A 25,295-nucleotide genomic window follows, 5' to 3' on the forward strand; every position below is an offset into this window, starting at 1 on the left:
TGCCAACCACTACCTACTCAACTAGGCGGACTTATCCCCACTCGATTTTTTTGCCTCCCCTACCACAGTAGTAGCTGCTCGATTATAGAATAATCTACTCAGTAATGTCAGAGACGCCCCTTCTTTATTTACATTCAAATCACGTATGAAATGTCACTTCTTGAATATTTGTGTATTTTATTTCCCCCCCCCCTCTTCCCTTCCCTCGCCACCCCCCTCTCTTCCTAGTAGATATAGTGTAGATATTCAGTCAATTTATATTTCTTACAAAATATACAGAGTAACTGGAACCGAACCCGCCATAGCAAATTCGCTCATAGAGGAGGCAATTTGCTAAATATTGGATCCTAGAATAAGAATAGTCCAGAAACCGCATACGAGCATCAAACAGAAGGCGACTAAACTACTCATAAATGAGTAGTTTTACGTTTTGACCCATTAGTTTCTTTGTACACGTCACTCAGTACGCAACTCCTAATTTGAATTCAACTATGCCGTGTTGTGTCATTTTAAAGTGTAGAAAATACTGCTAGGATCTTAATTAAAGAAATAGGATGGTATCATATTTCATGTGTGATTAGCAAATGAATGTGTAAGTAGCAAATACATTACTTAGATATTAAATTTTTATTCTATCTGTCAGATTGTCGAAGAAATCAAAACGGACATTTCGTTAGTGTTGCCAGGGTAGTAATTTTTTTACCCTACTTTGCTCATCTAATGAGAGAACTAATGAAAATTGGACCTCGGATCAAACAACTCTGTGGTGGACATTTTACTGACATTATCTTTAAAACATCAAATATTATTTAACATGATATAAAAATATCCGATTTATGTAAAACAAATTTTGTTTTAAATTCAAAGTTCATTAATTCAGTTACTCTTATTAAATGACCCTTTACTTATTTACTTTGTTGTGTCAATCAATATTTCCGCGCGCACAATAAAATAGTATTGAAACGCGTGTTATTTCAGCCCAAAAATACAAAAAAATATTCGCGTTCAATGTGATCGAAATACGTGGCATTTGGTGTCAAAGTGCAGTGCCCTACGCGAGGATGATGACAGCTTATAGTAATATATATCTTTACGATTGTTTCGCCTTCTTCTATATTTATGTAGTTATATAATTCAAAGTACTTAAATAAAAAATAAAAAAAAATCCTATGAACTATAGCATGTACATCATTACCAATAGTTAAGGGCAAGGCTAAGTGTTTAACCCTCCCTCCCGGTGCCTCCCCGGTGCCTCCCCGGTGCGCGGTGATGTGTAGCTAGTACACATTGCGTCTAATTACTACAATACATACCCCTTCAATTATTTAAAAATAAATTAGGACTTATTATTCCTGGCTGCGATACGATCCCACTTACTATTTAATGATGCACCCTCCTGACCACTTAATCCCACACTAATACACATTAACACACATCTACACTTACTCTCATACAAATACACATAAACACATCCTTTTGTTGTAACACAATTTAATAATATGTATGATTTTTATTTAGAAACTTTGCTGGTCTGTCTTTAAACTGTATTTAAAAAATGTTATTACAAAATTGTCGACGTTGTTTGTTTCTTTAAAATAAAAACATAATAATAATAATAATAATATCTTTATAATCAATATTGGGCTTAGATTTTCAGTATTCCTCCATTACACATTTACGTATCGACTGAAATAATTTGTTATAATAAATAATAAGTACTTATTAGGCACAAAAAAGCATTTTATCGGAAATCAGGGATAAATTACAAATATCATCAAAAGTATACTCTCAGTCAGTCACGCATCCCAGTACTAGCTACGAGTACTTAGTATCTCTCAGGAAGTTAGCGCGGGTGCGCGTTTCGCCCGAGTCGTTGTTTTCAGCTGTTACATTTGAAATATTATCACCTTTGAATTAAATTATGGTTAATTTAAGCCATTCCCTATAAATATTTCATTTTTCCTTTTTTTTAAATCTTTTATTTTATAAACACGTAGTGACTACACAGCGCCGCATCTTGAGGGTGTTTTTAGGACAGTAAGGGAAAGGTTAATAAGTAATGGGGAATTTAGGTATTTATATTTGAATTTAGGAAAAAATTGAATTCAAGTAAGTATTTATTGACATACGTGTAGGAGTATGTATTGTGAGATAATTAATGAAGCTTTGTAGTTTTATATGTTTCGATAATTATTTTGGAAAACATACTAATACAATTATCATAGGTTGGAGTTATTTTTAATTTCAATACATTATTGAAATATTATGAAGAAATTTATATAAACATAAATGTATTTTTATTCAATATTTGTATTTTTAAGAATTTCTAAAAATATATTTGCGATTGTAAAATGATTAATCTATTAATAACACATCATGCAAGCGTGTACATGAAGGGACACGGTGAAGAATAACAGTGTTATAATATATGTTTTATAGTGGTGAAGATTGTTGGTCGGTTTGTTTATTTAGTATTTTAAAGTTTATTTATTTATTTGACACTTTATATACATATACAATATATATACATATAAGGGCGGGCATATTGCCTTAAGGCAATTTTTTCCTACCTACCCAAACCGTTCAGTTTGAGAAAATTATAAATACATGGACACATTGAATCTTACAATTTTATACAAAAATTAAACAAAGATTAGCAAAATAAAAATATTTGAAAAAAAAAACACTATACTATGAAGAGAGGAGAGGGGATAGGAAGGAAAAAAGAAGGATAAAGGAACTTTAAATATTTTGATAGAGACATTTTAATCTTGATTTAAATGTAAATAAAGAAGGGGCGTCTCTAACATTAGTGGGTAGAATATTCCACAATCGAGCGGCTACTAAGTTGGGGTTCTTTAGATATTATTTATTAACTTCCAATTGTTCGAGTATATTAAGTTTATGCCATTTGCCTTCAAAATATTATGTAAAAATAAAAAAAAGGGTTCAGTAATTTATTATATAATAAGTTTAAATATGGAGTTCTACGAAATAAACACCAAATCAATCAATACGATGATTAAAGCTTTCTGAAATGTCAAAAATCGGCGAAAGAATTCTCAAAACTTATAAATGAATTTTGTCGAATTTTATATGAGATTTGTCACACTGTGCGCTCTCCGTACTATCGATTTTCTAGTATCTCGCGTCTCTTTTTAACGCGTCGCATCATGCGGACCGGCACCACTTAGTGCTGTCTCTTTCGCGCATCCCATACTGCAATAGTTTCAAGACACGATAATTAAAAATAAATCATTTTAATTTTAAACTATATTCCTTAAAATATAGCTTGACCATTCCAAAATGACAGTTGTCAGCAAAAGTGACGACTTAACTGTGTAGTAACGTCTAAGGAGTGATTTGTATTGACACACGGAAAATCATTCGTATCTGGCATGTTCATTTATTTTTTTAAACATATAAATCAACATAAATATATAAAATCAGCTTTAAAACTAAAAAAAACTAAAATAAACCTAATTATTAACGACGTTCTTACAAGGTTACATCATTTTGCAAAAAATGTTAGAGATGAGACAAATTGATAAATGTAAATTGATCGAATAAAAAAATAATTCATTAGATGTTGTTCATGAAAAAAAGTATAAATGTCTTATTTTTTGGTGAATATTTGTGTTAAACACTCTATAATAGGCTTGTTTTTGCGTGTTTATATCAATTTTCGGAAACAGAGTTTCATTTTTGCATGAAAAAACTGATAAAATCGATTTGATCAGTGATCAGTAATTTCCCATCACTAGTGATATTAGTTTGACAGCTGTCAATTTAATCAAGCTATATTTTATGGACTATAGTACTAACTATGAGTATAAATATTAAATACTAATTTTAAGTATAAATATTTGGTATTTAATTGTTCTTCTAAGGCTAAAATTGAAAGCCCGGCCCGCATGGGAAGTTTACAAAGTAAAATTCAGTTTTCCGTAAGAAAAATAAAATACGTTTACAATTTATTTTTTCTGAACATGTTCAATAACAGGCTACCGACGAAGATACTTTCAATTTTCATGGAACACACATTTTTGTACATGAATATCGATGTTACTTTATACCGTCTCGATATGTATCGATAAAGACAGCGTTCATAATCGCGGCGCTGCGCTGGTGTCTTTTACACAAATAATGAAAAAGGTTATTTTGTTAAAGATTTTCAGTATCTTCGTGTATTAGCTTTCATTTGCCGATTTGGGGTATGGTTTCAACGTAATTTGTCACCGTTAAGCTAAAGAGATGGTAATGGAAAAAGGACAAGTCGAAAAGTTTGAAAGTCGTTCAAATTTTCTTGCGAAATTTTTATTTCATGTATTGAACAAACAAACCACCACGCCGTTTTCCCGTAAGGGTTGACAGAGAGGATAGAACGCTGTATCTTTGCATACAGTTCTCGCTTCCTCTACATTCGTACATCTTCTCATGCAGGTGCACCGCTTATTCCGACTTTTGACATGGCCATCTTCAAGTATTTGTTGGATTCGGTCATGCCATGTCTTTCTCGGTCTTCCTCTATTTCTGCATCCATGAAAATTCGCATTGTAAATAATTTTTGCCGTTTTTTCGCTGTCCATTCGCTCTACATGTCCAAACCGACGCAGAGCCCCTTTCTCGAAAAATCGGCAAAAGTCGATAATGCTTATTTCGACCTTACATAATGTACGGATTTCAACATGCGCATCTGTCGTTCATAGTTTTACCACACATTTGCCTGAGAAAACGAATTTCGACAGCCTTCAGCATACTTGTCCCTGTTTTTCCAAGTCCATACTTCACTTCCATACGTCAGAGTCGGGGCTAAGACTCCAATGTGAACTGTTAGTTTGGCTTCTTGCGACAAACATGTATTTTCCAAGGTTGATTTAAGTTTATTTTATGTATATATGGGCATTAATGAATCTGTCGTCTTGGCCTTTCATTTTATTTTTAATTAACCGAGGCTCGTAGAGCCGACCGACTGAGGTCCATAGGGCCAGTTAAAAAGGGCCAAGAGAACAGATTCACGGATACCCAAAGGGCCGAATTGACTAGCATGTAAAAGTCGCCTACTTTGTACAAATCAGCCACCGGCTTAGTCATACTCTGATTCTGTATGTAATCTCGCATCATAAATACTAATATGTTTTATTTTGTTACAGATCAACTTGCAGTCGAAGCATTTCAAGATCCAATGAAAAATAACACGTGCGATATTAACTTGCTAATTAATTGAACTGTAAAACACAAAATGCGTTGCATGAATGTTCATGTATCCCCGGCGATGTTTGTCCGCCCGCAAATACTGTCCGCTTTCGTACCGAGCGTCAAGTAAAATGTGACTCCGTTTTACTCATGTAAATTCTTCCTCTCACTCCCACGCTCTATCTCACTCTTTCCTCCCCGCACTTCACGCGAGGCGAATCCAAATACAAATCCCTCGAGACGAATCGTCTCAAAACCCTTCACTTTCTTATAAAATCACGGTATATTTTATCTAAGTTATAAACGCGCTGGTCATAATAAAACTTTTTGCGAATCTCCTCTCGCATTCAGTCATCACCGCTTCGAGTTTTGTGAATCTCTTCAAACATTAAGTAATCACCGCTTCGAGTTTTGTGAATCTCCTCAAATATTACGTAATCACCGCTTCGAGGTTTGTGAATCTCCTCCCGCATTTAGTCATCACCGCTTCGAGTTTTGTGAATCTCTTCAAACATTAAGTAATCACCGCTTCGAGTTTTGTTAATCTCCCAAAAAATAAAGTAATCACCGCTTTGAGCTTTGTGAATCTCTTCCAAAATTCAGTAATCACCGCTCCAAGCTACGTGAAGCTTCTCCAGAATACTGTACTCGCCGCTACGATATCCTCAAATCTCTCGTTGAGTTTGGATATCTGAGAATTTCTGGTAAATTTAATAATAATAATAATAATAATAATGAAAAATAATACTTTGAAATAAAAGTAAGAATGCGGTAGCTCGCTGTTTCTCTGCTTCAAAAATCAAACTGTGAAAGAAAAAATAACAATTTGTTTGTTTCAACAATAGTTGTGAGTGTTTTATTTATCATTGTTATATATTTGTGTATTTCGACCGAAACTAGTTGTAGATCGAGTCAGTGTTTAATCATAAATGGGTTGCCTCAAAAAATTTGTTTTTATTTCTTCTTTGCAAAGTAAATGTTAAGAGTTTTATTAGAGTTATTCAGTGACTAGAAAAGGATTAACAATGAGCCAATCTACTGCTTCGCTAACAAGAGGACAGAAGATGATTATATTGATGTTATGTTCATTTCTCATCAAAACATCGTGTAAGTTGTACATTGTATATTATTTCTTTGACGAATGTTATGTTTAATGTTTACGTATATTTTTGAACAATAACAAAATATTAGCAACATTCACATAAACACATACAAAATATAATATGACAGTACCAATGGAGGCGATATTACGATATGGAACAAGGCCACTTAATCGTTTTAACAGTCGGGCCAAACGGACGAGTCAGAAATCTTTGGCCTCGAACATCCATTTGTCGCGTCCGCCACAGTCCTCGCACTATGGCCATGTGTGGCGTTTTTTATACGTATTTATACCGTATTAGGCCTCTACCCTGGACGGGCCCTTTGGCAGGCCAAAGAGTTCTGGATCGGCAGGACAGTTCCTATTGTAGTTACTTTTAAGACTTGTGTAAATAAAAATCCAATACGTATTATGAAATAAAATTGTTGTTTACAAATTATAACAAAGATGGAGAACATTTTTGAGAAGGGAATATGGAAGTCTAGGAGTTTACTGGCCTTATGACCTGTCGTTGGCTGGTTTAAGTGGCACGCTGTGTAACATTCACCATTGGGCCTTTGTTTGAATATGCATATTTCTTCAATTCTTCCATCTGTTGATTTTAGTGAAGTTAAAGAGCTTACTAGTACTTAAACACATACTTTTTGATACAAAACATACAGTTTACCCTGAAGATGGCTCCTGCAATCGTAGCTGAAACGTTAGAACAAATCCAGCACTCACGGGATCAGCCAAAAAAGAAACATATTTATTTATTTGATTTATTTATTAGTTTATACATACATTGTTACAAAAATGGCACAAAAAACACTCTGGCAAATTCTGCTTGTACTAGGAGTAGGCTCAGTATATGAAGGGTCGGCAAGCCAGAAATATTAGTATGCCTAATGTTGCAATCGGTTCCTATACGGGCAAATGCCTGTTCTTTGATAACAGTGACCGTGAAAACTTTCGCACCTTGTTAAGTTTATAATAATATTGTAATATGTTAACCGAGGCGTTTTTATTGATATTTTTTTATCAAAATCATTAATTATGGAGTTTTATGGAGAGAAAAAAAAAGTACAAACTAATCTTAAATGGTAAATGTCAATCCACCTCAATTTTATTTACACGTGTAAAATAGGCTATTCTCTGTCGGATATCACGCAGCTGGTTTGTTTATTTGGAAATACTTGTAATAACAAATAGACCTTAGACCGGCACGTAAAGTGTAAGACTGATCACCTCGCATTCGTGTAACAGATGATCGAGATGCTCCAAATGCAGTGGTGCAGTAGTGCAGTGCCATATGCATGAGATAAAAGTATATCACTAGTTATTTGTTTAATTTTAGGTCAATTGGAGAGTCTGGAGAATTTGGACGGTATCGATAATTTCGTTACAAAAAGTACAACTGATTTTATGGCCCAGAACTTGGAAGATTTTGGCGAAAATCGTAAAGAATTCGACGGCGAAAAAACAACGAAATCCCTCGAACAGAATATTGACGATTACTACAGTAGCGTCGATATTGAATTCGACCAAATATTCGCTGCGGACGTTGGTAAAGATTTCAATTTGATCGAAAACAGTAGTAATATCAACGATGATGTCAATTTTAAAATCAAAAGAAGCGTCGAAGACGAAAACGAATCCGACGAAGGAACGCTCGAAGAATCTTCCGAAGATAAGCATTACTACAGAGATACCTATTTCGACAGAATCGCCGAAGATACAAACGAAAAGCGCAAAAAACGAGACGTTACTCTCGATTTCAAGCCGACAACTCAAAAAACCACAAAAGATATAACCGGCGATACAGTTCTCCACATTAGAAGTGGTATGAGTGACGTTATCAAATCGGAAACTGACCTCAAAGACACATTAACGCAAAAGCCCTTTTTACATGAAGGCAAAGCGAAATCATACATAGACGACGTATTAATACATCCGAGTGAGTTTATTCCTGATGAAACGCCTTTTGGAGATGACAAAATCCAACGAAAAACAAATGATAAAAAACAAGTAAACGATGGGCCAGAATCTTACGATGGTGACGATTTATCGTCAAGGAATTCTACTGATGATTACGATTTAGATAATTATCAGGCAGATGGCAACGATTGGAGGCAGTTCACTAATGATTTATCTGCCAGCAACGATACAGAGGAGTTGTTGGCAGCGCTGGATATGAAGAAAGTGGTTGTGTGCAGACTGCCAGAAGAAATCACTTCCGTGTCATGGTTCCGAGACAATGAGGTTCGTAGACCAACTATTTATGCAAGATTTTAACATTTAAACAAGTATATTGATGCATATTGACGTTAGCAGGGCCGATTTTGTGGCGTTACAAAAAAACAGCGCTAATTAATAACGAACGCCTGAGTGATTCTGAAACATCCCAAACGGGAATCGTATTTTCGAGTGATACCGAAGCATCTCGAATAGATAAGGTGTCGAGCGTTTACGGTTACGATGACTCAGTACAACAGTTTACTTTATTTTTTGGGATTATTATCCAATGTTGATGTTTATTACATGTTGAATAGTACAGATTTGGTAATGAAGCGCGAGAGTTACTGGCTGAATCTGAGTAAATGACTGTGTAATTGAACCGGCCGTGTTATTAAGGGTGATACTAGTTACATGCATAAATTAATTGTCCAGTTTTCACTTCACTTCCTTCTATTCTTTGAGAATCGAGGTCATATTTTATTTTCCTGGCTGTCAGCAATTTGACATCAGTAATTTTAAAGTTTTGTCATATATCGTTTACGTACAAAAAATGAGTGATTCAATTTCTGCACTGTATCTAAGACGGGACAGATGACAGCGGGTATTCGTTTCCTGGCGAGTCCCGCAGACATATTTATATGGGATGGAAGATGATTGCACAGTATCTTTTCATTATAGGCAATATCTCTGGTGGACAAGAAGCTGTATCAGACGCTGGACTCCCGTCACTTGGTGATCGGTCGGGTGGGCAGGGAACATTCCGGAACTTGGCAGTGCCGGGGTACCCTGGCTGATGGAAGACACGCGACTAGCACCATTAACGTTGTCGTCATGGGTATGTACGAAAATTCGCATTATATTTGACTTTCATTTTATTTTTGACATATACGTACACTTCTGGTCAAACAATGAAGAGAGATCTCAGTAAAATGTTCTTACGAGATTTTCCCAGAGCATGAATAATGCCATACCCAAAACCCGCAGGACTGTTGGCCTGAGGCACCTCTCCTTTATCGCACTGAGAGTGTTCTATATTTTGGAAGAGGATATCCAGCTCTCAAGGACAAAACCTATTTTCAAGAGAGGGGTTAAGGACTCGATTTTCCTTGGGGGAAGGGATTCGAGTGGGAAACTTCTCGATGATTTTTAAAATATGTGATTTTTCTTTTCATGTAAATCGATTTTTTGTCTTTTTTACAAGTATATTGATGTGCATTGCATTTTTTTAACGATTTTTTCGTCTTGTTTGGTATTTGTTTATGATGTTTTAGTTTATATTTCCTCCCAACTAAACATACGACTTTGGTCTTATGGAGTTGGGACTTCGTCTCAAAAAATATAAATTAAATAAAAAAATATTTCTAGTATAGTTGGATAATTAATTTATAATAATAATAATAATTCATATTTAATAAGTGTTCACAAAATTAAGTGCACTCAGCGGTCTATAGAAGGAGACCGAATAAGGAATGATGAGATAAGACGCCGTACCGAGGTGACCGATATCGCAGAAAGAATGGGAAGACAAAAATACAAAAATGCCAGTGGGCGGGTCGTGTGGCGAGACAAGAAGTCGATAGGTGGACCCCCAGAATACTAAACTGGAGACCCTACGAAAGAAAAAGAAAAGTTGGGAGACCACAGAGAAGACGGCCTGACGACGTCGTCGAACTCGTGGGCCATGGATGGAAACAGAGTGCCCAGGACAGAAAAACATGTAAAAACATTGGAAGAGGCCTATATCCAGCAGTGGAGAGAAACGGGCTGATAAGAAGAAGAAGAAAAAGAATTCATATTTATGTTATGTAAACATTGTTGATTGTTTCTTTCTGTGAAATAAATAAATAATAAAATAATTGTGAAAATCACCCCAAGCGCGCTGTACAATAAATACCCCAACACGACATGCAGCTACAGGTGGCAAGGAGGGAAGGTTGGGATTCTGGTTCCTCGTTTTTACCAAGATCGTATTACAGACGTCTTGTAGCTACGGAGTATATGGACGGTAAGAAATAGTCAAGTCATTTGAGCTATTCTTTAAATATAAAATAAACCGTTTACTAAAATAGGAGGTAGACAACAACACGTCCTTCAGCTGCAGAGCGCATGGACGTATTGGATTCTAGTGCTTAAGAATGGTTTTAAAAATATTCAAAATAACAAATCTTCACAGGTTATGACGGGTTTATGAGCTGCATCCACTGTTTTAAGCTTTCCTAGATTTGAAAAGTCATAACATTCGTTGATGCATGTCCCCCTTTGCTGCGTTTGTAAATATGTATGAGAATAGTGCTTAATTAGCTCAGTAACTATAAAGAGTCCCCCGATTCCTGGAGGCCTACGGACCTTGGATCTCTTAATGCGGCCCTGATACTTATGCTGAGACAATCGTATTGTATTTGAATTACAGAGCCTCCTTCCGCACCTTATTTGGAGGTGTCCGGGCGCCGCCTGGACCCCGGGAACGTGTTCCTTCCCGCCAGGGAAGGCAGCGAGCTGGTTCTCTCCTGTCGCGCGGATAGAGGACGTCCCCACGCGCGTCTGCACTGGGAGCCGACGCAACTGGCGCACGTCTCTCACTCTACCACCGCCACGGACGGTAAACTACAAATTTCATGTACATTACGAAACACATATTTCAACCCATACATTATACGAAAAAAAATAACAAAACAACTTGTATGTGGGAAATAAAGGGAAGCTATCCTCTCTGAACTTTTTTTCAGTAACATGAAAGATGTCTTTATCCGAAGTGAAACGTTTGAGTGAAGACATTGCTCTTCCTACTGGCATTACCATTGGCAGGCTGATTCTGCGAGCGGGAAGGTAAAACGCCGATGTCATCAGGAACATACAGAAAAATATTCTCTATTTCATCTAAGTTGATCGTTTTTCCAACTACTCTAGCCAAACGTTCCCAGTATGAAGTCTGACGAGCACAACCACGGCTTGTATCCATACTTTCTTAAGTAAAAATACCTCGGAATTTTTGTTCTGCATCTCCAATTTATCGAAGTACTTTAACTCGATATGCGCCCAGATCAGAGATCCACACTCAAATATTCCCTACTACTACCGTATAAGGCAGTGAGCTGGTCCTCTTCTGCCATAATATTGTGGACTTGTCAATCTAATTGTTACCCACGTTATTTTATTCGGTAGATGGCGCAACCACAATATCCATCGCAAGTTTCACAGTAAGGAGGGCTCACCACAATATAACCATCTCGTGCATCGCCACTCACCCCGCTCTGGCCTCTCCGCTAACTGCTTCCACTCTGCTGCACGTCCAATGTAAGTACGTCGACTACTGGAGTAAAAATTAGCATTAGCAATGTGAACGATATTTTAACTCTTCTTAACATTATTTTGTCTCTGCAGATCATATTTCCTCACCTCTCTTCTAGACTATTACCGATATTAGATAAATGAAATAACCCCACACCAATCCTGCCTTTGTTTCTACTACTTTATTTATTGTTTGATTTGTTTGTTTGTCTTTTGCCTAGATTCTATGATTACATTTTGAATAATATTCTGTATTTATAATAATCGTTTTGTGTAACCGGTCGATGGGAGGAGTGCTCTTCCGAAACCCCACGTAGGGTGCCACTTTATTATTTTTATTTTTTATTTATATAAACGCCTATTCTGGAATTCTTTATAATGAAAAATATACGAAATTGCGCACTTTGATTTGAAAGATAATTCTCTTTCAAATCAAAGTGAATTTAATTGAAGCGAAATATTTAATAAAATCATGGTTGTTTATTTGGGTCCAGACGCCCCGAGGTTCGGAATCAGCCGCGTACCTGGTTTCGGGTTCCCGCTCCGCGAAGGGTCCGCCGTGTCTCTCCGCTGTGAAGTGGACAGCAATCCTCCCGCGCACCCGAGATGGAGAAAGGACGAGATGGATCCTCCGGTAGGTAACTCGGAACAATTATATGATGCTTCATTGTGGTGGTTGGTGGTCACCGTATATCTAATAAATTCAAACTCCTCCTTTCCTCCCCTCCTTTTGTTTTAATTCTCGCTCCTACATTTTTGAAATTATTATCAATGCATATTTGTATTGACTGCTAATATAATAAATCGTATCAGCACGTTGGATTTGAGCAACTAATATGGTGAAAGTATTTCTGACGTTAGAGGGTAGATTATTTCACATTCGAGCAGCTACTTACGTAATAGAGGAGAATAAAGAAATACCTTACGTTGTGATAAAGGTTGGAAGAGCTCTCTCGGATAAAAAGGCCAAGTGGGATTTTTCAACATATTGTGAAGAAGTGAAATGTCCGATACCGAGTTAAAGTACTTGCGTTCGGTATTCGGTTACATATGTCTAACAATTTGCAATAGTTTTAATTGTAAAATTAATGCTTAGCCACTAATTTTAAAACGCTTTTAATATCAGTTCAATATCATGGTCATGACTCGTGACACATACATCTGCATAATCGAGGAACGGAAAAAGTAAACTCTGAACTAACGTTTGTTTAATATTGATAGGCAAGAAATTAGCAATATTTTAAGTGAGGGCAAACTGCTATAAAGTTTACGACTGAACTCGTTAACGATCCGTACCACTCTAAATGCTTATGCATGATAATACCCAATTATACATTACTTCAGTCATGAATGTTTGATAGTAAATGAATGTAATTTTTACGCCATTTATTTTGAAAAGAGGTAGTGTAGAAAACTCCACTTGAGAGTACAAAATTTGGGTTTTAGTTCGATTTATAAGACGTTCATTATTTTTTGTCTATGAAGAGATAAGATGTTGGAGAAATATACCTCGGATCTTTTCGGTTATTCTGAAAATATGCAAACTTACAATTTTTATGAGACCGTACCTGAGGCGGTGTTCGAGAATACCGCGTACATGCGAAACATATAAGGTCAATGAAGGTAAGTTTCTTCCGTCCACAGGTGGCCCAGAGCACAGACGGCTACCTGAACTTCAGCAACGTCCGGCGCGAGCACTCCGGCTGGTACAAGTGCAGCGCTACACACGCTCTAGGGAACTACTCTTCCATAGGGTACTTCCTCAACGTCAGGTGTAAGTACCGCTTTAAAGTACTAAGACACTCGCCTCCGGGTAGTTGATTTTAAATGGCATTTTGATTTTCTGAATAAACCTGGTTTCGCCCACCATAGATAATCAAAATACGGAAAAATCTTGCAACATCTATTGTTGGAAAAGGGTATGTTTTTGTAGGCAGAATATGTTTATATTATATTGGTTAAGATAAATGAGTAGGTTGATAACAACGGTGAGATTCTGGTCTGTAAAAAACTCGCACGTTACCGAAATATCGACGCAGTGTGACGAACGCCTCAGGTTTAACCAGCGGTCCCCCGAATATGCGTCTTCTTGCTGTGATATAAAACGTCTCATTTACGAATACGTTATAAACGAAACGAATAAGTGTTTCAGATTACAGCGTGATATTGTTATTTATAGATGAAGTGGAACCGACCAAAGAAACATCGTATCATCACACCGTATCCGGACAGAAGGTAGAGATCGCTCTCGGAGGAGCCGTCAAACTGCAATGTCCGCAAGGTAATATATTATTCATTTCATTCTACATTATTGTACAGTTTATATGTGCGCTAGCCGAGGATGCCATGACCGAGTTAGACAGGATATGGAACGATAGAAACGTCTTCAAGTTCGCTTAGCGAGGGCACTGATTTTCCTCATATTCTTGTATCGGGAAGAGTCGTGGACTATGAAGGCCCGTGATAGATGTCTTCGAAATGTGGTAGGAAGACGTTTGCTTTGAATCCCCTGAACCGCGAGAAGAAAAAATATTTCCATCTTTGTCGAACGTCGATGACAGACAATCCTCCATCTGTTTAAAGTGTGTCCTTCAATTTTTCGGACACATCGCTAGGAAAGACGAGAGCAGTGTTCAAAATAAACGGTCGCGGGAGGAGTCATTAGAAGTAGAAGGAGAGGAAGATTCCCCACTAGATGTACTGATTAAATCAAGGCAGCCACAGGAGCATCAGTGGCGGCGTGTCGAGAAGATGGCCACGACCCCTGGCAGCTAGGAGAACGACGCGGATGATGTGCGAAGGTTGAAATAGGACGATCAATCGCTCTACGAGTTAGACAGCGAGTTTTGATCATTCATTATATTAAAAATGAAACAAATAGTATGCCTTGCCGGAAATCAACTAAGTTGACCGACTGCCAGACAACCGCAGAATAACGCGCGCTAAATAAAGTCATCGATATGTTTTGAAACTGTACACTTTACTTTTATACTATTTCTGTTTGCCGAGGTATTGTGAAACCGGCTCTGCTGACTTGTTCGAACGTTTTGAAAAAGATATGGCAATCGATCTCGCTGAAAATGGGTAACGTTATTAAAATTATCATGGTGCTGTAGCTTCATTATAAAAAAAGTCATCCACTATGGTGTGCAATAGTCTCTGTTTCATGAAACATGATTACTAAAAAAACTGTACAATTACACGTCAGCTGGAAATGGCGCACCAGACAGCAGTCAGACAGACGGGATCCTGAAGATAAAGCCGGAATGTTTGTGGGTCCACAGGTACGATCACTAATGCATGATGAAAAATTTTAGAAACTATGAAATCTACCGGAGAATTTACCTTGGCGAGCATTCATAAATGTTACTCCCAGGTTCTAGGTAAGTCAGAATGTTTAAAATTATAAATGACGGTTTTTTGAAAACCACACGTGATGGGGAAAAACTGAAATCATATTTGAATTCAGGAGAAAATCTTATCAGAATCGTATATTTTTCTTTCTGAAATTAAACATAAATGCTACTGTATTATTTAAATAGTCTATTTGGATACATTTAAGTTCGGGCTGATGTTCACGAGTTTGACACGCCATCTTGTATTATTTGATGACAGGCAGTTGGGACTGCTGGGCCCCGCAGACGAGCAGCGCCGCGCCCCCGGCGGGGCTCCTGTACCTGTCCCGGGGGGAGTACCGCTGCCAGGGACGCCCGCAAGACGGGGGCCTCTTGTACGGCGCTCCGCCCCACCCGCAAGGTGACTGTTCGTCATATATAGGATAACCTAATTATTGAACCACACATTAACTTTACTATTGTGGTATAAAACTAAAAAATGTATTAAGAAATTTATAACTACTTGGAAATGAAACAGGTTTACGCGAACACGTGTTTACAATAACCAATAAATGGGGGAGTTCGGCGCTACGGGAAATTTGATTTAAAAATGTTTAAAAAAATGATTTTGCACGCAGTGAAAATAAGAACATTCAATTCTATGCAGAAAATATATGAAAACGTGACGTGACGTCACAAGTTTCTTGTGAATCAAGCAACTAATTATAGCGTTGACATTTGTTGTGATCACTGAATAGATAGGTTTCTTATATTATATTATGTGGTTGTGATAGAATTCTGGTTTCCGGGAAGCCATTGTTTTAAACATTTAGTTTATTTTAATAGCCACGAGGCTCTACTTTTAAATATCACGACAACTCGCCGACGAGACTTAGTGACGTCACGGGCGGATTAACAAAAAAAATATAAAATTTCATAGCAATGATAATACGATACATAAATATTTATATATATTCATTAAGTTTGATAGTCTGTTAATAAATAATAAAAATTGCCAATAACCACAGAATTTTCTCTTTCAATAAAAAATGTATTTACTGAAACTAATTATGCTCCCGTTCCAGGGGGCCCGTCCGTGTCTCCGCGCAACGCCAGTATATCCATACTAGAGACGGAGAGCCTAGTGCTGGAGAGCGAGTACTGCTCTCAGCCCTCCGCCTCCCGCGTCGTGTGGCTGGTCGCGGGAAGGACTGTCCCGCTCTCGGGACACTATGGACGCATTATCACAGACAACTATGCGGTGGGTAACTGACCTATTCTATAGACAGAGAGCCTAGCGCCGGTGAGTGAGTGTGTGGCCGGTCGCGGGAAGGGCCGTCCTGCTCTCGGGACACTATGGACGCATTATCACAGACAACTATGCGGTGGGTAACTGACCTATTCTATAGACAGAGAGCCTAGCGCCGGTGAGTGAGTGTGTGGCCGGTCGCGGGAAGGGCCGTCCTGCTCTCGGGACACTATGGACGCATTATCACAGACAACTATGCGGTGGGTAACTGACCTATTCTATAGACAGAGAGCCTAGCGCCGGTGAGTGAGTGTGTGGCCGGTCGCGGGAAGGGCCGTCCTGCTCTCGGGACACTATGGACGCATTATCCCAGACAACTATGCGGTGGGTAACTGACCTATTCTATAGACAGAGAGCCTAGCGCTGGAGAGTGAGTGTGGCCGGTCGCGGGAAGGACCGTCCCGCTCTCGGGACACTATGGACGAATTATCACAGACAACTATGCGGTGGGTAACTGACCTATTCTATAGACAGAGAGCCTAGCGCTGGAGAGTGAGTGTGGCCGGTCGCGGGAAGGACCGTCCCGCTCTCGGGACACTATGGACGCATTATCACAGACAACTATGCGGTGGGTAACTGACCTATTCTATAGACAGAGAGCCTAGCGCTGGAGAGGGAGTGTGTGGCCGGTCGCGGGAAGGACCGTAAGAATGAACATTAAAATAAAATTTTCTATGTAGGCTGCTTTTGCGTTTTTTAAAAGTGTTTATCTGTTAAGTCCGACTGCGTTTTTTCCCAAGTTTCACACACATGGCACAGGCTACTCCAGTTATTTCGCTTCGAATACCATATTATTGCTAATAAATTGAAATGACGTTTGCAGAACTCGTCGACAGGACAATGCTCCACGGCGCGCCTCAGCATCGCCAGCGCCACGGCCGCGGACAGCGGCGAGTACTCGCTGCTGGTGCGCGGCGCGGGGGGCGTGGCGGAGGCCGTGTTCGCGGTGGCCGTGGGCCCCGGCCCCGGCCCCGAGCGCTCGCCCGGCGCGTCACCGGCGCCCCGCGCCCGCGACGCGCACGCGCCGCTGCTGATTCTCGTGTTTGTTTATAGATTCACCCAAATTCTTAACAGCTTCGTCTCTGTTGAAAAATATTTTATGTAAAGAATCCCGAATTTGTCTTAAAAAATTTGGACGTACTCGAAATAATGTTAATAAATTGATACATTTATGTATGTACGATTATTTATTTACCTTCTACAAAGTGTCCCGGCGGATGAAGAATACAGTTCTGCTTGAAATAGACCCGGAATCCTGGACGAGTGCCTTCGATGCGATGGGTAGCCAGAGTAGTCTCGGGTAAAAAAAAATAGAAGGGTAAAAATTGCGTATTGTATTCGCTTGTCATTCTTATAAGGTCCTGGGTTCGATTCTTGCCAGCTATAAATATTTATATCATCATCATCATTCGATGTCCGCTCCCTAGTTGGAGCATATGGTATCCACACAGAGCCTCCATGCATCTCTATGGGCTTGCTTACTCTTTGGCGTCCTCCCAAGCCATGATCTCGTTCCTATTCTCGAAATTAATGAATTATTACTTACTATGTTTGTACTTAATTATATTATTTTTGTAAATGCCCCTTGGGCGTATTGTAAAACTGAATAAATAATGAATAATTGAGACCCCGGTCTGTCTTTAAACTTATCTTTCTTACGTCATTTAATCATTGTTAAAAAACATATAAAACAAAAAGTATATAATATTATACTCCCGGGAGTTATTGGAGAAATTCATTTGGGACCGTACATAAAAAGATACATTTTTGTGACAATACATAATATCATACATAGTTAATACATCCGAAATAGTAAGAAAACACTATTGTTTAAAGAACATAAAACACAGTACTTTACACCATCTATATAAATTACATTAATAACTATCACTAACAAAAAGATTTAAATAATATTTTTTAATTGCGACACTTCTGGATTTTTTATTCGATTTTTCGTGTTTTAGCTCATCGGGCAATTTATTAAATTCAGAATGGCCAATATTTTCCAAAGACCTTCTGCCAAACTTCGTTGAGCGAAACTTGGGCACACGAAGATTCCCCGGGTAACGCGTATTGTAGTTGTGAATGTGTATTTTAAATTTATGTGAGCAGAAAAGTTTATGATATTCAAAATAGTATTGGTTATGTCACGCAGTGGCATCACCTTGAAAGGAAGTATTTTTGTCTGTCGGTAGATATCCCTGACACGGGAATCTCATATCTCAGTCCAAGAATGTTTTTCAGAGCTCTGTTCTGAAGAACTTGTATTTCCGAGATATGATTTTTGCTGGCGAAACCCCATATACATGATAGATAAGATAGGTGGGAATGAATCGTAGCGTAGTAGACGGCAAACAAAACAGAATGAGGAAGCGAGCGTATTGCATAGACACGCAATACGCCAGTTACGGGTGCTATTTTTAGTCACATCGGTCTTTTCAATATAGCCGGTTCCGAGAGAAATATTTATATTTAAGTCCTGTTTGTTTACAAAAATCATATACGATGTTTTTTTAACATTCAAGCCTAATTTATTTAATCTCATCCAGTCAGCTAGACTATTGAAATCTGTCTCCATTATGTTTTAAAGAACACTTCAGCTTGAACTTGCCAAAACAGAGTCAGGCTGTTGTGTTTGGCGAGTGTACAAAATCATATAAAATAGAAAGAAAAATGCGTAACAAATGAAAAAAATTAAACACATAAACAAAAATTGAAAAATATAAAACGCGAAAAAATACAAAATTGATTAATATAATATACACAGGCACATGTAAACATAAATACGTATATCTATCTACTTGTACAGTACATAAGTTACATAATTGATATTATTATTAAATTATGTTTGATGAGGCATGTTTCAAAATTAAACAAAATATTTCCCCCGGCACGGGACACCCTACACCCTAAGGCCCTAGTGAGGGAAAATTATCTTTAATGTAAAAAAAGTAATACATAAATTGTAAAAGAACAAAAAAATGATCACATAAATACAATAGTGGATAGGGCGGAAAGACTTCTATGGTTTATCTTACGAATCTCCGAGCCATTCTCATCTCCAGATACACTCAAATTTCTTTACTATACTTGTGTGCGAAGTCAACTCGAATTCGCTTCATTAGTATGGTCCCCTCGGTATAATGTATGTATTCATCAAATCAAAAACATTCAAAAGAAATTTATAAGGAGCCTGGAATATCGTTTGGGCAACATTGAAAATTATTACGGCGCATCTTTGATTAATTTTGATGTAGAATCACTACAAAAAAGGCGCCTTACGTGTGATTTAATTTTTCAAAATTCTAAATAATATGTTTGATTCGCCGTACCTTTTACAAAACATTGATTTCCGTTGTCCTCTTCGCTATTCCAGATTAAATTCCCTTTTTTATACACCAACTTGTAAAAACAATTGAACGTAGTTATGCAGAAAGCAGCCAGTCTACAATTTTATATATAAATGTAATCGGATGCAGTAAGGTCAATTCTATGTTCTGCTAAAAACAACCAGACCGCTTTCATACAAAATACTCTAATGATCATCTTCTGAAAATGGCGTCGATCAAAAAACCGCATTTCTCAATTTGCAGTAAACACCCACAGCACGAGCAAAATCTATACTGCTTTGAAAATCATTAAAACTTGTCAAATACATAATTAGATTCTTGTTTTTAATATATGAAAAAACTAATGTTTTCATTGTTTATCATTTTTTAAAGTCAAAAACATTGCAACTATTGGGTAGATTTTTTGATTATTCCATCATTTCAAAAGTGCTGTTATCTCGGTTTCACTTAACTATGGCTGGCTGCTTTCTGCATAGCTACGTTCGATTATACCTCGAATTCATTCATTAGACGTACCTGTAGAAATTATAACGGACTCAGTATCGATGTAGACATTTCTAACTGCACGTTGCATTTGTACAGAAAATTTCTTCATGAGGTCGATTATTTGGGATAGTTGCTGAATGTGCATCTTGAGTGGTTTATGCTATGTAAATGTGCCGCGTGTATGTTTTATATGCGCGTTCATGTGTGTGTGCGTGGATGGCTCGGAGTGTGCATTCGCTATTTTAATTTATTACCTCCATGGAAAACGCAAATGTCAACAATTATTCTTTTCTCACTTGAAATTCTTATTATTTATTTATTTTTTTGTCACATTTAATGTTTATATCTTTTGCATAATTTATGAAAACTTAACTGGTCTTTTTATGTTATTTTTTTTTGTTTTTAATACTTATTGTGTATGACTGTATGTTTTCTGAAAAAAAATAAAATAAAAATAAACAAATGACAGGTGCCCGGTGCCCGGTCGCTCAGATCCCGCTGATAACTTTTGTGTCGATAATAGTAAAACGTAATTAATTGTATGATTCATCGTTCTTCATCAACAAAACATGTTTAATTTGCATGCGCAGGCTGTGGAGTTAAAAATAAGTTGTTTTTTTAAGAAATATTCTTAACCCTCTCCCAATACGTGACGTGAGTCCTGTGTTGAGTTCGGACTCGTCGCATCGTAGATAAAAATGAAAGTTTGTCCTTTATAGACTCAATAACTACTGGACCAATTTTCATGCAGTATTTTGCAAAATAATCTAATTTACGTGAATTAGGTTTGTAAATAATAATATCTTCAATATGCTCGTCAGAAAAAAAAGTTAGCAGCGAATATGTGTTTTTCATCAACTTCCGGATTACATTTGACTAAAATGCGTTATTCAAAAAATTCGGAGGATGTTGTTTTTTGTATTTAAAAAAGTTTGTATTTTCACTTTTACAAATATCAATTATTTAGAATGGACACTGAATTGATCGATTTCCTCGCGATTTCTTAGTTTCCACACATTAACTTATATTTAATGGATATGCTTAAATAGTTTTAACAGATATTTGATACATTTTTGAAAAACGGATTCTTACGCAAAACGCACCACTGTTGGTAAGTGGCGCAGAGTTTGACATTTGCAACGAGAATTTTATATTTGAAAAAAAAATATATTTTTTGTTCTGATAAACAAGTACATATATAGGTGCCTGTTTCGGATTCATTATCTTTTATTCGAGTGTCAAGCCATTCCTTCCTTTGATTCCGGTGGTCCTTGTTTTGAATCCCAATGTGCCTACTCCTCCTCCTCCTCCTCCTCCTCCTCCTCCTCCTCCTCCTCCTCCTCCTCCTCCTCCTCCTCCTCCTCCTCCCTGACGGCGAGTCAAGAAAGCGACGCGTGACAACACAACAATAAAACGCAACAACGAAAACCGTACCGCGAGCGTGACAGGGATCGTGTGATCGAACCACCGACATACGAGGAAACGTTCAAAGTGACCAGTGCAAACGATAACGGTGTTTTTCTGGACCAGTGCCGAAGGGAGGAAATCGTAAGTCCTCACTCCTTTCATTCATTCCAGGATTGACACTCAAAACCATAACGTCAAAGGGTTTACCTAAAATCGAACGTTCCCTGTTTTCTTCGAACACGCGTATCGCGGCAGAGGGCAGGCCTTGTTTACAGTCCTGGGCTGGTATTCCGAACGCGTTTGCAGCGCGCTATAATGCGTATTTAGTACGTAAAAACGCGCTATACCGCGCTATAATTTCGTTTGGAATACCAGCCCCGAGGTCAAAGGTATCGAGCATCCAACAGTACCTGTATATCAATAAAAAGTATTTTTCCTTTTATCCGGACAGTTTTTGCACACAGTCACTTTTTATTTATTATATTTATTTATTGACGGACTTATACAGTCCATTCCAACAATGGTAAACACATTTTCTTATACTAAATACAGGTACAAATGAAATAAAATACAACTAAATAAAATTAGAGCTAGTACAAAAAAAAGGAAAAAAAAAATTACTACCTCAAGACAAGATCTAATCTATTTTAGTTCTTTCTTTTGGTTTCGAATTAAATGTCAAGGTCACGTCAAAACCCGGCTGGCATTAAAAGAATGACTAAATTCACGTTGAGCATGAGTTGAGTGTCATAATTTTAGAATGCTTTCATTTCAGAAAAAAATCAGGGTAAATCACGCTCTAATTTTTTTTTTAGTAACTCGTATTCACGCATTTTCTCCCTGGATTATGGCACTAGAGCAGTGATTTTTGCACAATTTTGATTTGAGCACGACGAGGACTTTTAGAGGAGAAATTCTTCAGGTAATTAATTAGTTGTGTTGATTATTAATAAGGTTTTAGTTTTTCAATAAGAATTTATTTTCCCTACGGAAAATATAAATTTTATCGGGATATAAAGTAAGTTGGTTATTCCAACTATCGCTATGAACGAAAAACTTTAATCTATAAGTATTCTTAAATAACGCAACATCGTTATTCTGTTCACAAATCCAAAATCCTACAACAAAACCATGACGAAAAATCAACCGTAGAAAACGAACGTCAAGTATAAGGAATTGATTTTAAAATTATTCTTTTTGACATCCCGGTTTTCCGCCTATTCATTTTTAAATAATGTTGCTCCTTGTTGATATGTATATATATGTTTTTGAATTTAAGGTATTGTATTTTACTTCTCATCTCTCCGGCTATCCCTATGCCAAAAAATATATCAGTCGCTCCGTTGAAACATAATAGACACACAAACAAACAAATAAATAAAAAAATACTTTCGTATTTATAATATTAGAACGGTTACAAATTGGTTCTGTGGTGCAGATGAGGAAACACCTACACATTTTATATGTAAATGTGATGATTTACATTATAAAAGGAGACTTATCCTCGGGGGACCGCTGGTTTAACCCGAGGATGTTAAAGAGCTCGCCCCCTACCTTCTTCCGCTTCTTTTGCCGCTCCTACTGGAGGTTGGCGACGATCATTGAAATTGAGCACGATCCTGGGCCAATCTCATCAGCGCTGCTGCACCCGGCACACCGAGCCGCCGTCTGAGATTTCTGAGCCACGATGCTCTTGTCCGTCCCATACCCCGCCTGCCCTCTATCCTTCCTTCCATAATAAGTTGGAGAAGGGCATACTTCTCACTGCGGAATATGTGACCAAAGTATGAGGCTTTTCTTCTTTTGACAGTGGTCAGTAACTTCCTCTCTTGGTTCGTGATGCTAAAAACCGCTTCATTGGAGACGCGATAAGTCCATGAGACTCGAAGCATTTTTATGCACAGCAAAAGTTCGAAAGCCTCAATTTCGTTCATCGTTGTTCAACTTTAAGGGTCCACCGTTTCACGCCACACAGCAACACTGGCAATACATAAGCTTTTATTGCTTTCCATCTTCTGCTAAGTGTTAGATCTCGGTTGCGCAAGAGTTTTTGTATTTTATTTTGCCCCCTACCTAATAGCCTGATTCTCAACGGATCTGAGCTCAAAAGGGGAGATTGAGCAAAATGTAAACTCTCGCCTTCCACACAATAGCCAGGCTCTTTCTTTCCAGGTCTTTACCTGGGCTCGGAAGGCGAGAACTATTCACGGGGACTCGTTACAATAGATCTTCACAGGTCGCAGTGACGTCAGGAGCTCGCACAGCAGTGACTTCCGCCTCTAAGAATAACAATAATAGAAGTTAGCGGAGGAGACACATCTACTCCGCGCGACCGCTACACGGTTAATTCATTGAATAGTTAATAAATTATATAAACGTATTATGCACATTTTGTGATGTTAGCACAGATGAATAAGTATCTATGATCAAACATTTGGTTTCACCAAAACACAAAAACAAAAACAAATTCAATAGCGGCTGACTGCTGACCAGGGCTGTCATATTCCGCTAAGGAGATACGTCCAGTAGAAAAAATGGGAATGAAATTAGTTCCCCACAACATACAGCAAGCCGCACGCGCGTGTGAGAACCTACCAGTACATTCACGGAGACTGAACCGCTGTGCACGTGCAAACCACGAGCCCACTGCGTGATATTGCATGATTGGCCCATTTCACACCACGGCAAAAATCCACACGGCATGATAAAATATAATACGGTGGATCGATATTTGTTGTTTCTTCTTGCGGCGCCTTATAAATCCCCCCGACGTTGGCGGTCACTACAGCGAAAGCATTGTGGTCCTGCGCTACTCCGAGGCTAGGAAAACTGCTTGTTGAATGTGCTCTCAAGATAAATGGTTTCCCGTTGCCTTGTCTAGTGGGTTTTTCTGTCGGGGCTGCCTTTCTTTAGCCGGTTGGCTCTGGTTTGGAAGCGCCAGAAACTCGCCTTTCATCCTCTCGTTATCTGCTGTGATCACACCGTTACGAGTGTGATCCCATTGTCCGGGGTTCTCGACGTGAACGCTAACGAGTTGGACTAGTCAGTAGTGTTATCGCAGGAATGCATTCGCAGTATTTTATAGAATCACACCCTCCAGCAAATTGTGACTCACTGTGACCCTACTGACGCGACGGTTAAAACCCCAATTTTCATCAATTTTTTATATCCCTTTTGAAATACTCGCCATTTGCGACGACATGTATGCGTACATATATGCCAACGCTTAATCCAATTGTCCATGCACTTTTCATAGGACCTGCAAAGGTATGGCCTTTAGCTCTAGTAGCGAATTCTCTTTTATAGTATCGATCTCTTGACAGGCGCCGTAGCGCAGTTGTTTAGACGGCTATCTGTGAAACTGGCGTGGCGGGTTTGATTCCCGCCAGTTAGAAGAAAAAAAACCCAAGAAAGATTTTTTCTCAATTGGTCTGGGTGTTGTGATGTTTTTTTCATTACTTCCTCCCATATCCCCTCTATCGCACCTGCAGACTAGCCTCAAAATAGAGGCTTAGCAAGTTATTATTCATTTTAAAAAAATAATTGAAAAAATCGTCTCAAAGCGCGTTACTTTAGTAGCAATTTTAGTCACGGTAAAGAAGAAG

General features: G+C 38.1%; 1 protein-coding gene across 2 annotated transcripts; it reads left to right on the forward strand.

Moving 5' to 3' along the window:
• The first annotated feature begins 5,153 nt into the window (after positions 1–5,153).
• LOC148277155 (uncharacterized) lies at positions 5,154–17,623 on the forward strand. Of its 2 annotated transcripts, XM_088233275.1 has the most exons (12): positions 5,578–5,756; positions 5,800–6,303; positions 7,635–8,539; positions 9,194–9,350; positions 10,926–11,114; positions 11,678–11,809; positions 12,298–12,437; positions 13,448–13,577; positions 13,983–14,084; positions 15,419–15,559; positions 16,224–16,399; positions 17,271–17,623. In XM_088233275.1, the coding sequence occupies exons 2-12, from the start codon at positions 6,222–6,224 to the stop codon at positions 17,550–17,552; spliced, it is 2,436 nt and encodes an 811-aa protein (XP_088089401.1). In that variant the 5' UTR covers positions 5,578–5,756; positions 5,800–6,221; the 3' UTR covers positions 17,553–17,623. The 2 variants fall into 2 exon arrangements, with proteins under 2 accessions (XP_088089400.1, XP_088089401.1); XM_088233274.1 differs by having other exon boundaries at positions 5,154–6,303.
• The last annotated feature ends 7,672 nt before the right edge of the window (positions 17,624–25,295 follow it).

This window comes from Micrasema longulum, unplaced genomic scaffold (genome assembly GCF_059751315.1).
Source record: "Micrasema longulum isolate JH-2025_06_02 unplaced genomic scaffold, ASM5975131v1 h1tg001080l, whole genome shotgun sequence".
NCBI lineage: Eukaryota > Metazoa > Arthropoda > Insecta > Trichoptera > Brachycentridae > Micrasema > Micrasema longulum.

Bases quoted from the DNA above. Each gene is read 5' to 3' on its own strand.
- LOC148277155 (XM_088233274.1), top strand. From the start codon at position 6,222: ATGAGCCAATCTACTGCTTCGCTAACAAGAGGACAGAAGATGATTATA. The intron at 11,115-11,677 runs GTAAACTACAAA...TTTATTCGGTAG, and splicing joins CTCTACCACCGCCACGGACG to ATGGCGCAACCACAATATCC. The intron at 12,438-13,447 runs GTAGGTAACTCG...TTCCGTCCACAG, and splicing joins AGGACGAGATGGATCCTCCG to GTGGCCCAGAGCACAGACGG.